This window comes from Chrysemys picta, chromosome 4 (assembly GCF_011386835.1).
Source record: "Chrysemys picta bellii isolate R12L10 chromosome 4, ASM1138683v2, whole genome shotgun sequence".
Classification (NCBI taxonomy): Eukaryota; Metazoa; Chordata; order Testudines; family Emydidae; genus Chrysemys; species Chrysemys picta.
Window position 1 is genome coordinate 107,030,779 of NC_088794.1, and position 15,464 is coordinate 107,046,242.

At 41.0% G+C, this 15,464-nt stretch overlaps 1 protein-coding gene across 9 annotated transcripts in view; it reads left to right on the forward strand.

The window, feature by feature from the left end:
- The window catches only part of ARHGAP5 (Rho GTPase activating protein 5), an 81,145-nt gene that overhangs the window by 50,986 nt on the left and 14,695 nt on the right, over positions 1–15,464 (forward strand). For all 9 annotated transcript variants that reach the window (XR_010601076.1, XR_010601075.1, XR_006176151.2 and 6 more), the window contains 2 exons: positions 12,143–12,220; positions 13,402–13,533. Coding sequence is in view for 5 of the 9 variants with exons in the window: in XM_005285315.5 (XP_005285372.2) it covers positions 12,143–12,220; positions 13,402–13,533 (210 nt within the window). In the remaining 4 variants the exon portion in view is untranslated. The remainder of the gene's footprint in view (positions 1–12,142; positions 12,221–13,401; positions 13,534–15,464) is intronic.

The window sequence follows — 15,464 nt, forward strand, 5'->3', positions numbered from 1 at the left end:
TTTCTCTGGAGATGAAGCATAAGATTGAAGTGAAAGTAGGCTCTTACTCCAAAGATCCAGTTTTGTCTCCCTCTCTCAAATCTAGTCTTTTCACTGGGGAATTCCCAGATAATTTTACCAGAGATGTGGGCCTCTCTAATGTCTCATTTGGCATTGACTTTCTATCTTTGCTGTTGAGCAAAAGATCACCAAGAATGAGGTTGAGCTTTTCAGTATTCCTTCAAGGGCTAACTCACGAAAAAGTCCTCGCTGTGCATCCCTCTATCAAAATGTTAGAGGTGGGTTACTCCACTCTGGACAAGGCCTTTTCTTTTCCTATGAATCAGTACAAGGTTTACAAACTCAGTTTCAGTGTTTCAGGATCTCTGGCTGCCCCACCCCAATTTGGAGTCAGCAGTGGCCTCTTACTTCAGGATTTCTAGTCTTTGACTGGAGGCAGTAATTGCATGAATGAAGGGCTGATCAGACAGATATTCATCCTAGGGTGTAAGCCTGTTGCCACAGCTGTGCATGTCCCTTGTACATCTACAGCTGCCATCTGAAGTCTAATGGAGGTCCATTTAGACAAAAGTACTCTGTTCCTGGCTTCACAAACTAGGTTGCAGAAATCTAACTAGGTGTCTGCTAGCTCTGAAGAGTCTCAACATCAAGGCTCAGGTCTATAATTATCTTGAGGTTGTTGTTTTTTGGGGAGGCTTTCATCTTAGCAAGCAGAGCCCCAGAAGTTTGGCACGGGGGAAGTTTCTATTTTCAAAGCTCAGATCTTCTAATTTCTCAAAATTGTTTTGTGAAGTCCAGTACTCAGCTCTCCAAGAGACCTGGTAGGAGAAAAACCTCCCTGCTTTATACATGTCTTCTCCATCTTGGAATCTAAGGTCATGGAGACATTTTTTTCCCCCCTTTATTCTAGGAGGGGCTGACCCAGATCTCTCTCTCTGCAAGTCTCCAATTGAGTACTGACCATACCAGCCCAAGATCCAGCCATACTGGACTCATTCCTCTTAGAAATCTGACACAAAAACTCAGTTTTTTCCCAAATGGGAAAAACCCAGTAGAAGGCAGCCTTCATTATTCCTTTGCTTCCTTGGTTTCCAAGGCTTTGTGCAGGGGAAAAGAGAGCTGTGGAGGAGGAGGATTGGCACTATTCCTAGACATGTAGGCTAAGGTTATAAAGAGAACCCAGGCTTATGATGACAAGGAGAGCATCCCAAACTGTTGAGGAGACTGGGGAAGCCAGGAGTAGAGATCTACTGAGAGTCTTCTCTCTTCTGTTAATGGTCAGAGAAGCACTTGGAGTCTCTTTAAAATTGCTCCATATTCCTTGCCCTCTTGAACACCCAGTCTGACTGGTTTGACAGAATATTGATCCATCCAAGGAAGGGAATGGTTGCTGTGCAAAGAACTGTTGTTAATAGCCAACATTGAGAGGTCATTGAGTTAATTTTCAACTGGATACCACAGTGCTATAGACAGTATGCAGAATCCAAGGTGTGGGCCAAGATGTATTTTCTTTGTTTGTGTACACATGCACGCGTGGGAATTTTTTACTTTACTCCTACGTCTAATTTGGAAGTTTCTCAAAAAGGAAAGTAACAGCATAGGCCCACTGATCTAGGGGCTCTGGATTGGCCAAGAATGTGATTTGCAGATGTGCTCTAGTTGTCTCAAGGTCTCAATCTTCCATTTCACAGAAGACCCATCCTTGCTTGATTAATCTGTTCTGCATCACAGTCCTGCAGCTTAAAGGCTAATGGCCCACCTTGTAAACAAAGCCTTCTAAATAAATCAAGCATGGCAGAGTCCTAATCATTCTTCGGTCCTACTGGAAGAACAGCCCTTGTTTGCCTACTACAGGATTTGAGCCAGGCACTTAATGCAAATTTCTCAAATTCTCCAACAGAAAACGGTACTGCTCGTAATTTTAGGTTTCATATAGGCCAGTGTTGGTAACAGTCTGCAGTTAGCTTCTTCCAGGTCCAGGTCTCTGCCCCCCCCCTTTTTTTTTCCAGGGTCAGGTAGATAGGATTCATAATGCATCTTATCTGGCCATGTATAGATTTCTCAGTGACTTATTTTACCTAAGATATCCCCGTCCCGTTTAAGTTTTCAGACCCTCTGAAATCTCAAATTAGTGTGAAAACACCTATTTTTAGATACCTCTGAATACTTGGAGTGCCTCTCTCTCTTCTGTCTTGGATAGTTTACATTTAGGTGGCTAGCCCCTTTGTCTGCAGAGCCTACCAAGTTTTTGATAGAGAAAAATGATTACTCCTATCTGTCTCATTTTCCCCCCAAAATAGTGTCAATTTTTTCTTTAAGCAGACTTCTTTCTCTGCTTTTCTTCCAAAGCACACATAGAAATTTGGTCACATTCCTTAGATGTGTGGTGGGGTATGTAAGATTTATCTTGATTTCATCAAGGAATTTAGGCAATTCCAATCCTTTTCTTATATGAGGATTTTAAGAAGGGAAACAAAGCCTCTAAATTATTACTCGGTGGATTAGAGCTCTAACTCCAGGCTCACTCGGCTGGGATAGTTCCCACCTCCTGGGAAAAAGAGGGAGAAACCTCAGTAGACGAATTGTATCAGACTGCTGTTTGGTACTCCATGCACTTTCTCCAATTCTGCCTCCATTTGATCCTTTTCAGCTATGGCAAAGACAGTAAGTGCTGTGAGCTGTAGTCTCTTGTTGGACCTAAGCTACCGTTCACAGGGGAGAGGACCAATATTTCACTCCTTTATCCCCTTCTGACTTCGTCACTTTACCTCAGCCTGCCCTTTAGCTTTCCCTCCATAGTTTGGGGGTATTGCTAGTAACATTCTTACCCATTAATTGTTTGTCATGGAGTGACCATGCATTTATAAATGCCCACCTCATCGTACTTGGGGCCTGGGCTGATTGACAAGGTTAGGAAAGACATCACAGATTAACTTGTATTATGCGAGTTTGGAAATAATAAAGTGAGAAGTCTGCCTACACAAATACAGAAGGTGGCAGAGGCCAGCATGAAAAATCATGTATCCTGGCTGGACACCACATGTGCTACAGAGGACAGAAACATATCACTAGTTTGTACTGGTGTGGGGCTTCACAGAATACAAGTAAGAAAGAAATTAGTTTTTATGTATCATACAAGATCTTGAAATGTCACGTTTTGAAATATACAATAATGTTGTACATTTCAGCTATCTACTAATTAAGATATCTCTTCAAAGCCAACACAATGGAAATTATGTAAAGAAGATCTAAACCATATGAGCATAAATCTAAATATGGGTGTCAATGTCTGCTTTCACTGTAGTTACTGATATACTATCCTCCCGCGCCCCCCAGAAGCACCCAAACACCTGATACAGTTGGGTACAGTCAAATTAAATAATCTTCACATTTGAGTTACTCATTCTTTAATAAAATAAATGCATAGGCACCTCCTCTAGGACATCTGCAGGGAAAGTGAGTTGCTGCTTGTCATGTCATATTAGTAGAAATCTTATTCTGTTGTCAGCAGGTTGAACACACTGCAGGACACAAGACTGTGAATAGCCATGCTTGCTGTAGTGCCAGAGGGCTTGTTAGAGATTGGTTAATGTAAAAAGTTTTAGTATTTGCAGATGTAGAACTGTTAATTCAACATCAGATGAAGCTCTCCCTGTTTTTTACCTTTCAAAAGTTTCAACTTTAAATGATCACACTACTGCCTACTGAAAGTTCTTAATGTTCACTATAATTTTCATTAGCTCAGTTAGATCACTTTAACGTTGAAGTTGTCTGGTTCTGGTTTTTTGAGCTTATGAATGGTACCTCATTTTAGTAGTTTGTAAATCCCACCCTTTCTACAAATTAAAAAGCTTAGATTAAGAATATCTGCTCTTCTAAATTTATCATTTATATAGGTTAATTTTATGTGAAATTTTAACATATCTTGAATAAGTGATTTGCTTTATTCTTTTTCCCCTTCAAAAATAAAATGGGTTAGAGTCTTTCCCCACAAATTATTTAATTTACATAGGAATTGCCCTACAAGATCAGATCAATGGTTCATTTAGTTCAGTATAGTCTGACAATATATCTGATGCTTCAGGGGAAGACCTAAGAAAACCTGTAGTCTGCAATTATAGAACAACCTTAGATTACTAATAATTACTGGTACTTGCATAATGAACTCTTTGGAGCAGAGGATACCTTTTTGTTATATGTTTGTACAGCACTAAAATAGTCTGGAAAATACTGGAAAAACTCTGATCACATAATTAAGGATTGTATCATGCATACACACTGGAATGCCAAATTAATCTAATTCTTTTCCTAACACTTGAAAGCTTGACTTTGCAATCATTAACATACTTTTAACATAGCATTTTGTGTGTAATTTCTTAACTTTTTAAAAACAAATCAGAAAAACAAATTTCATCCTGTGGGACTCATATTGACCATTACCTGAGTCATCAGCAGGGCTGGAACTTTCACGTCCACAGCACAGGCCTCTGTCACTTGAGCTAACTGTATAACTGTTAGTACTATTTAGTCGACCCTCCTCCATATGGGTCATCCACTAGAAGGGCAGAAAACATTAACTTTGCCAGTGGTTTTTGCAAATATTTGCTGACAGTAGACGAAGGGGGTGACTCAAGACTGCTGGGTCCCATTCCATGTCCTGGAACAGTGTACTCTACTGGGCACAGGCTTTTCTGTTTATGTCTCTTGCAACCTGCAAAGGGTTCTCTCTATCCCACCCCTGCTTTGTATCCCAGTCCATCTCCTTGTATAATCAAACCCATTCTCCATCCTCAGTCCTTGGCCGGCCTCTTCATTACAGCTCCTGTCTCTGCCACCCCGCTTTCCCACCTTGTCCAAGTGTCTTCCTCCAGTTTTCTCATCTAAGTTCCAGTCCCCAGACTCCTCATCCTATTCACTCCCCTTTTCACTTCAAGATGGCCTAACACTTTTCTATATCAGGACCTGTTTTTATTTGCTTTGCCAAACTTTAATTGTTTGTTCTGAAATTTTCCATGCCAGGTGGCTGCTTTGAGCCATATTTTGTTTTTAAAGTTTCAACAGAAACTGTACAGCCATTTCTTGGAAGAAGTTTAGGGAAAAAATAGGTTGTTTTGCCAATGTTAAATTCTTAATGAAAAGCTTCAGTGCCTTTGTGTGAGATTTTAATACCAAAAGTCAAAATGGAGCTGTGCTTCTAACTCATGTAGGTGCTTTTGAAAATCCCATCCTCCATATTTTGAAGTAGGAACTTGAAATTTGGTGGGACTAGTCCTGACTCTGTGGGTGCTCCGGGAAAAAATGGTGGCTGCTGAGAATCCACCGGCAGTCCCCTGTCAGCTCTCCCCATAACCCGCCAATGTTTCCCGCCCGCCCTGCGGATCAGTGCTTCCCTCCCTGTACCTCCTGCCCACCACTGTCAGCTGTTTCGTGGTGTGCTGGAGGCTGGGAGGAAGGGGGGAGGAGTGAGGACACAGCGGGCTCAAGGGAGGGGGTGGAACTGGGTGGGAAGGGGGTGGGGGTAGGGCTTTGGGAGAAGGGGTGAAGTGGGGCAGGGCCTGGGGCAGAGCCAGGATTCGAGCACCCCCTCCCCCAGCGCTTTGGAAAATCAGAACCTATGAGCCTTGACATCAGATGTATTTCGTGCTGTCTCTATGAAAATCTACTCAGATTTGTCCAAACTATAAATCTATGAAAATCACTGTAACACATGTTCTTTAGAGATTTGTAAACAGCTAAAATCTCAAAATATTGTCTCGCTGGGCTGAGATGAACTTCTCTTTCAGTTGTTTCTCTTGACAGCTGGGGATTGATGTGGTGCCAGTGACAAGAACTGAGGGTACGTCCAGACTACCCGCCGAATCGGCGGCTAGTAATCGATCTATCGGGGATCGATATATCGCCTCTCATCTAGATGCGATATATCAATCCCCGAACGTGCTCCCATCGACTCCGGAACTCCACCAGGGCGAGCGGCGGTAGCGGAGTCGATGGGGGAGCCGCGGCCGTTGATCCCGCGCTGTGAGGACCCAAGATAAGTCGAAATAAGATATGTCGACTCCAGATATGCTATTCCCATAGCTGAAATTGCGTATCTTACATCGACCCTCCTCCCTCCCCCCCCCCCCCTCAGTGTAGACCAGCCCTGAGAACACTCCTGTACTCTCAGCACTCCCCCTGCTGGTGTTCAGGCAGTGTCGAGGAGGAGGAACAAGATGACTCAAATGCAGAGGCTTGAGGATCAGAGATGGGGGACAAGAAATTGGTGAAGGTGCAGACTGAGAAGGATGGGATCAGATGGGGTGAATGTTTGGAGGAGGAATGGAATAGAAGCAGGGGAGAACAGAATAGAGGGGAAGTGCAGGCTAGGAGATGCAGAGTTGGGGGAGCCAGAAACAGATGTAGACTGAGTGATAGGAGCAGAATGAAAAAGAGAGAGGTGCTAGGGAACAGGAACAGAAGGGGACAGGCTGGAGTAGGGAAGGGAAATAAGGGATGTGTGGGAGGAAGAAGAGGGGAGCCTGGCTGCCTTAGGATCCCATGCCTCTTCCACTCCTCACACCCCACTCCCTGCCCCAAGCCTTCAGGCTCTTTACGTCATAGGCTGCTCCTCACTGCCTCTGATTCCCACTAGGTTATAATAAAGGCCAAGTTACACTATTCAGTGTAAGATTTCAGTCTACAGAAAATATCTAATTTTGGTATGGAAGAGAGAATGGATTTAGAGATGTCAGTGGTAACTAACTAGAATGATGTTAATCATATTAAGAAGATTCAGTTTTACATTACTGATCTATAAATATCTTGCTGACTTTATTTTTTTTAAAGAGGCTCTTGCATACAGCAACTCTTCAAACTGTATAACCATCACTAGTCCTGGTATATGCTTAAAAATTATATCAACCTATATTGCTCAGGGTTGTGAAAAATTTTGCTCCCTGAGTGCTGTATTGAGATGGATTTAGTGTATACACAGCTAGGTTGACAGAAGAATTCTTCTGTCAGTCTAGCTAGCACCTCTCAGAGAGGTAGAAAAACTCCTTTCCTCAATGTATGAAGTGTCTACGCTATGGTGCTTCAGCAGCAGTGTTGTAGCTGTACCGCTCTCGCATCTGTAGTGTAGACATCCCCCTAGACTTTTTGAGTTAGGCATTGTACTAAGTTCTTTAATGCCAGCGTCAGGACACTAATCATCACTAATCAAGTGGGTGGTAGGAGTTGAGGCCGTTGGTCTTTGTTTGGGATAGCTTTATCTACAGAGCTAGGCTGAGAGAGGCTTGTCTCCAACGAGGAGAAGCTCCAGACTCAGAAGGTGAAATGAGCACAGGAGAGTTTGGTACGTAAAATAAATAATATGTTGGAGGAATGTTTAAACTTATAAATGGGGAAAGCCGACAGTAGCTGAGCAGCACACAAGTCAGCGTCATCTGATAAAGATGGTAATACAGTGGTATCTGTGTATCCAGTAAAGGATAAAGTGCAAATTACAACTGAATTAGAGAAGAGACAGAATAAGAACACAGAGGTAAATTCCGCAAACTCAGCAAGGTGTTAGATTAAGGTGTTAAATAAAAACAGGCACTTAATCCAGAATAAAAACTGTAAATGTCTGTATACAACTTCAAGAAGATTAAATGCTAAAATAAGCAAACCGGAATGCTTGCAGTGGATGAGGACCTTGATATACCATGCATTACAGAGCTGTGGTGGGATGATATAAGCCATATGGGATATTCCTGTACAGGAAAGACAGACTACTGAAGTGTTGGGAGAGTACGGTTGAATATAAGGGATTTCAGAGAATCCAACAAGATAAAAATTCTGAATGGCCACACAGTTGAATTTTATATGACTACAAATCTCAACCTCAAAAAATTATAAATATATTATATAAAATGAGCAGTACCAGTGGTCTCCAGATGAAGAAAAGGAAATTAAATGCATAATGTTGAAAGATCAATGAGGCAGTGAAATCTAACGATAACATACAAATTGGTCAAATGGCACAACGGAACAGTCTTCAGTGAAACAATTTCTCAATGCTTAAGTGATTGCTTCTTGAGACAACTTGTTGTAGATCACACAGGAGCAGAGGTTATTTGTGGCTTAGTCTTGAGCAACATAGAGGCTAATTCAAGAGGTGACCATAACTGACCCACTAAATAAGTGACCGTAATCTAATTAGGTCCAGTATCTGAAGAGCAGGTAACATACCAAAAAGTGACAGTGACACTACACTATAGAGAGAGAGGTTTCAATAAAATGAGATGGGTAGCCAAAAAGGCCCTAAACTGAAAAGTAAAGGAAGTTAAAACCTTGGATGTGGCTTGGGTGCTACTAAGAAAAACAATAATAGTCAAGGAGGCATGCGTACTGCTAAACAAAAAGGAAACCAGGAAAGCAAGGATGAAACCATTCTGGCTAACTGGCAAAGTTCGAGAGGCTATTTGAGCCAGATAGAAATTACTCAAAATGTATTTATCTGACCATAGTGAAGCCAATAAACAGTAGCATAAGTTACAGCAGGCATTAAGAAAGAAGAAAATGAGAGAGGCTGAAGTGGAGTTTGAAGAGCAAATAGCTAAAGGTGCAAAAACAAGCAAGAGTTTTTTTTAAATGTATCAAAAGTAGGAAGCCTGTGAAAGAATCTGTGCATCTGCTGGATCACAACTGATTAAAGGAATTAAGGAAGATGAGGATGTTGCTGAGAAGCCAAGTGCCTTCTTTTGATCAGTATTCACTACTCACAATGTTGGGAAGATTCCTAGCCCGAGCATGCTTTTTCATGATAAAGATTATATACTCTTAGAGAGGTGCTGGAGCAAAATGGTAATTTAAAATAGAATCAGGCTCCAAGCCCAGTTGGTACATCCAGAAATTCTAAAGGCACTCAAGTAGGAAGTAGCTGAGCTGCTAACAATACATTTTTATTCAAAACATTTACTGTTCCAGTGGATTGGAAGGTAGCAAATGTTGCATCCATAAAAAGGCTATTGGAGTGATCTGAGGAATTGTAGAACTGTCAACCTTACATCTATACATGGCAAGTTGGTGATTTGACAATTAAAAATAAAATGTCTGGAAGATCTTGAGCTGCTACGGTCTAATCAGTATGGATTCTGCAAAGGAAAATCATATCTCACTCTTCGAATGCATCAGTAAAGCAGTGGATGAAGGAGAACAAGATGACATAATATACACCTCTACCTCGATATAACGCTGTCCTCGGGAGCCAAAAAATCTTACTGCGTTATAAGTGAAACCGCGTTATATTGAACTTGCTTTGATCCACTGGAGTGCGCAGCCCCGCCCCCCCCGGAGCACTGCTTTACCGCGTTATATCCGAATTCGTGTTATATCGGGTCACGTTATATCGAGGTAGCGGTGTATGTAGAATTCCAAAAAGTCTTTGACAAAGTCCTGTGCAAGAGGCTACTAAAGAAGCTAAGTAGGCGCAGGGTGAAAGTCAAAGTACTGTCTTGGATCAAAAATTGGCTAGGAGACAAAGCAGAATAGGATTAAATGGTCAGTTTTCAACATGGCAAAAGGTTAACAGTTAGATCTCTCCATACAAGGCCTAATGTTAATTTAATATATTTATTAATGGTCTGGGAAAGTGGGTGGGGGAAGTGAGTAGTGAGATAGAAAAACTTGCATATGACACAAAGTTATTTAGATTAGTCAGGACCAGAGCAGAATGTAAGGAACTACAGACAGACCTAAAGCTAGGTGAATAGGCATTATGATGGCAAACAAAATATGACATCAAGTAATGCACAGTAGAGGAAAAAAAAATAAACTACTTTTACATCTCTCAGGATTCTAAATTAAGTTTATCAACCCAAGAAACTTTGGTATCACTGGTGACAGCTCAATGAAAATGTGCCAAAAAACCAACAAGATATTAGGCTACCCAAGGAATGGAGGATAATATTGAAAACATAATCCTTTTTATACAATCAATGCTTCGGCCTCAGCTGGAATACTTTTGTAGTACTTGTCACCCCAACTCAAAAGGGTCTGGCAGAGCTGGAAGAGGTTCAGAGAAGATTGATGAGAATGATCAAAGGCCTGGAAAATTCTCAAAAGATTGGGATTATTTGCCTTAGAAAGGAGATGAATAAGAGGGGGCATGATAAAAGTATATAAAATAATAAATGATATAAAGAAGGTAGATCTCAGAGGCATCTGTTCTCTTTTTTTAACTAAGAACAAGGTAGAATGAAATTAAAAGGTAGAAAATTCAAAACCAATAAAAGGGAATACCGTATATACTCGATCATAAGCCGGTTCGTTTATAAGCCGACTTCTCCCCCCCTGTTGTTTATAAGCCGACCTCTACCCCCCTGTCTCCCCCCCCCCCCCCCCAGATGGATAAGTAAAAATGGAAAAAAAAATAACCTGTTCATATGCTGACCCTATAATTCAGGGGTCAGCAAGCTTTGGCTCCCAGGCCATCAGGATAAGCCGCTGGTGGGCCAAGATGTTTTTTTACATCGAGCGTCCGCAGGCACGGAGGTAAGCCTACGTAAACAAAGTGTCCTGCTTACCGTAACGGGCCGGGACAGCAACTGGTGGGGAAACTTTTTTGGGGGGGAGAAGCTGGGAGTCAGGGGAGTAACCTCTGTGACCACCCCGCACATGACCCCACTCCTAGCCTGGGACCCCCACACTCTCCCCATCCCATCCCTTCCCTTCCTATCTTATCTGGGGAGGGCCAGGGGAGGATGTCTCTGGCCTGGTTGGAGCTCCTCCGGCAGGCTGGGCAGTGTGGCCGCAGCCTGCTCCGGCAGGCCAGAGTGAGCGGTGCGGCCGCAGCATGTTCCAGCAGGCTGGGCTGGGCCAGGCGGCACGGCGGCGTGGCCACAGCCTGGTCTCAGGGGCGGGGCTGAGCGGCACAGCTGCAGCCTGCCAGCCCCAGAGCTGCAGCTGCTTTGGAGGTTGCGGGGAGAGCAGCGTGTCCAGAAGTGGAGACTTTGTCCCCGCCTCTTCCCTCTGGCTCTGCTCGCCGTGCAGGCTCTCCTTGCTCCCTCTGTTGGTGGGAGGCGCTGTGTCCCACCTCTCCCTCTCTATACCTGTTCATAAGCCGACCCCCTTCTCTGGTGCTTCCCTTTTTTACTAAAAAAATTCGGCTTATGAACGAGTATGTACGGTAATTTTTTCATTCAGCATGTGATTAAACTGTGGAACTAATTGTCACAGGAAGTTGTTGATCCAGAGAATTTATTAAGATTCAAAAAAGGATTATATATTTACATAGATATCAATATCCAAAGTTGTTGTTGTTGACAGTGTATTTAGAAATTATATTAAACCTTGGACTTCATGATTTAAGCAAATATCTGATGACTAGATCTAATCCTTATCTCTTTGGTGGCGGGGAGTTTATTCCACATATGGCTAATGCAGGCATGTATTATGGTTAAGGCTGCAAGTCTGTTACAGAGATCAAGGATTCTGTGACCTCTGTGACTTCTGCTGGTGCAGTTGGTCCAGGGGCTGCCAGAGCTGCTCAGGCAGCCCTTGGGCCAGTGGCACCGGCCGCTGCTGGGGCAGTCTCTGGCCACTACACCCCCTCCCCCTAACAGCAGCAGGAGTTTGGGTGTGGGAGGGGGCTTAGGGCTGAGTCGGGGTTGGAGTGCGGGTGGCACTTACTTAGGGGTGGCTCCCCAGAAGCAGCAACAGGGAGCCAGCCCCTTCAACCTCCCCTGAACCCCAGCACCAGCGGAGGTCCCGGGTCACACCCCTCCCCCGAACACGCACGGTGCCCCCGGGCCACCCCCCTCCAGAGCACCCAGGTTTTAGTTATGGGTGTATAGTAAAAGTCATGGACAGGTCACGGGCTGTGAATTTTTGTTTACTGCCCATGACCTGTCCATGACTTTTACTAACAATACCTGTGACTAAAATGTAGCCTTAATTATGGCCATTGTCAGAGACAAGATACTGGACTAGACTGAAACAATATGGTAATTCCTACATAAATGTAATACCCAGCAAATTATTTTGAATGAATCTATGTGCAGGACACATTAATTGCTACTTTCATGTATGAATGAATAATTATGTACAGTATGTCCATCTCATTGTTATTCTGTAAAATATAATTTTGTATTTAAAAAATGTTTTTTCTTTCCCCAATCAGGGCTATGCACTGAAGGCCTCTACCGTGTTAGTGGGAATAAAACTGATCAAGACAACATTCAGAAGCAGTTTGATCAAGGTAGCTGGTTTTCCTGGTACTGCAATAAGTCTCTTCTCCAGAATTATTCTTAATAGCTATTTTTGGAAGGGAATTGAGGTTCACTATTGGTCACTCTTTAGCATTCTGCAGTTATAAATTAAATATTATTCATAAGAGCTCAGGTATTTTGTTTTCTAATTCCTTTTAGATTGCTCAAATGAATGTCATTAGTGCTTGAGTTCTTCTACTTCTAACAGTGTATTTTAACATATCCCCTCTACTACTCCTAAAGCGGAACACTGACTTTTGAAGTGAATTAAGATAAAGTGAATTAAACCCACTTCAATTCTGAATGTTTGTCCACATGGGTTTAATGCAGTTTAACTAATCCACTGTAAATTGATATCTTTAATTAATTTGGATTAATTTTCCTGAGTGTTCCCATTTAGACAAGCCCTTAGTGTTAGCGAAGAATCCAAGAGCACTCCTGTCTCTTACTGGTCACTCTGAGACAGGATGTTGGTTAGATGAACCACTCATCTGATCTTGTATGGCAGTTCTTATGTTCTGACTGACATTTCTCAACTGTAATTTCCCAAAATACCTCTACTTTTTTTCTAGCTTAAGTGTTACATTTTTGGATAAATATTTATATTTATTAGTATTTGGCATTCATGTTCTAATTAAAAAGCAAGATGTATGACTAATGAGGATTCTGTTGTTAGTGAATTATATTTTGAATAATCTTGTTAAAATGTTAAATTTAGGTAGTCCACTTCCAGTACAATGTAGAGCCTTTATTCATCTTGTTAGTATGTACATGAATGCAAATAGTGTATTGTGGTTATAATCTGGCTCTCCAAGGGAAGATGTCCTGTATTATTATTATTATTATTATTATTATTTTATTATTTATTTTATTTATTATTCCTCTCTGAATATCCCCCTGTAATATACTGCCCCAGTCTTTGTCATTTATATAGAAACATCCACTCTGCCCTTGATTCCCACAGTTGGATTGATGCAATATACACCCCTACCTTGATATAACGTGACCCGATATAACACGAATTCGGATATAATGCAGTAAAGCAGTGCTCCGGGGAGGCGGGGCTGCACACTCCGGTGGATCAAAGCAAGTTCAATATAACGCGGTATGTGCAGTGATAGCTGTTGGTTTTGCTTACACTAATAAATTGCTGTTTCATTGTGTCTCACAGATCATAATATCAACCTAGAATCTATGGAAGTGACAGTAAATGCTGTGGCAGGGGCTCTTAAAGCTTTCTTTGCAGATCTGCCAGATCCTTTAATACCTTATTCTCTACATCCAGAGTTGGTAGAAGCATCAAGTAAGTAGTAAATCTTGTCTCTGTTGATTACGTTCTGTGGGTTATCTTATTATAGGTTTTAAATTCATTATATTTTGAAATGATTAGCTCTTTAAAATGAATGAACACTGTTACGTAAAGAAGTAAATCTTTAATGAACATCTCAGACCAAATTGTGATTTTATTATTTGTCTTATTTGGATAACTCATTCAACTGAAAGAATTAGCTTTGTGCCATTTTATAGTAAAGTTGAAGATGAAATTTATATAATAGTAATAAGGAAGCATGCATGAGTTAAATATTTTGTTCAAAAAGGTTTATAAGTTAAAAATATTTAATATTCTTTTTACTTGGGAATTTTCCCAAATTTCTTTATTTAAAAAAAACAAAAACTATACAACACTTACAGCTGTAAAGCATACCTTTTGTGGATCTCACCCATTTAAAGGCCTTCTTTCTTTGAATCAGATTAGGTCAGGGAATTGGATTGCAGCAAACTATTCCATAAATGTAAGCCAGTGTTACATATTTTTGCAGGGTGGAACTATGACATAAATAGTATTGTTTTCTTATCCAAAGCATGACAATATATTCATCACACTAAATCTGGAAATTTGGTACAGAAGACCAGCTAGATTAACCTACATTTTAACACATGTATCTTTGTATGTTTTGGTTTTATCTAATTGATATCCATAAATACTTTATTTATAGGAAAAGGTGTTAGTAGTCTTAATTCTCAATCAGTATTTTTAGTTAGATTACTTGATTAATAGAGCTACAGGCAAATTTTACTGATTTTTTTTTTTTATTAGATGTGTCAAAACCCATGAAAACTTTTAATTTCTATAGAAGCAACGGTTTAAAAAGGAATATAAATTAAATGTTATTGTTGCAGAATGATAATCCCAATTTGGGAACAGATTTAATGCTGTGTTGTATGGCCCTGCATTTCAAATTTGTTTTTAGTGATAAAATCATGCAGATAACATTTTAATGAACGAGATGCCAAATGGCGCTAACAGCATAGAAAGTGTTTGCATGTTCAGGGCAGAGTGGAAACTCCCTGATGCCTACATATTGTTTAATTGTAGCATTATTGTGAGGTTGGGTAAGAGAGATTTGTTCCTTTTTTTAATTAAGCATTACCAGTCAGAAGGATAAGGTAACAGTAAAATTGATGGATCAAAAGAACTGTTTTGTTTTGTTTTTTTAAAGAAAGTAATAATCCTAACACCATCTAAATAGGAAAACACACTAGAAGTCTCCTCCTCTGTATGACAAACACGGAGTTCCTGGCCCTAGACACAATTCCATTTCAGTCCTTTTTAAGCTGTAAAACAGCATCGCTCCCTTTAGCAATATCATTTGGACAGTTGACCCCCACCTCTCTCTCCATTTTTAAAACTCAAAAATTTTTCACATATGCATCTTGGTGGGCTATCCAGAGAAATGCATGATGGCATCCTTTATGTTTCAGTTCTTTAGACGTTCATTCAGTCAGCCTTTGAAGAAATTATGACTGTCTTCTGGAGAACCAAGAGGGAGCTTCAGTCCTTTTGCTGCAATTGTAACTGCAATTGTAACTTTCAGCAGTACTAAACTGCCAGTCCTGTTGCTCCACTGGGAGCCACAAAATATTTCCCAAATATCAGCTAAAGAGGGTATCTTGATCATATCCCTTCCGAGAGGGACCAATCCCATTCCAATGGCTCTCTCTGTTACTGCTACGTTAAACTTCTTTTTTTTTATATTGAATGACCTTTCCTTATATGCCAGCCCTTTTATCTAAATACTAAGAACTCACCCTGAAATTGCAAACAGCAGTTGCAGAGATTATTTGAAATAAATTTGTAAAGGTTTGGATAAACTTGTGATTGCTATCCATACAGAAAAATTAGCCTATGTACATTGCACTTTTAATAGTCTGTGGAAGGCTTCTCTGTTAATT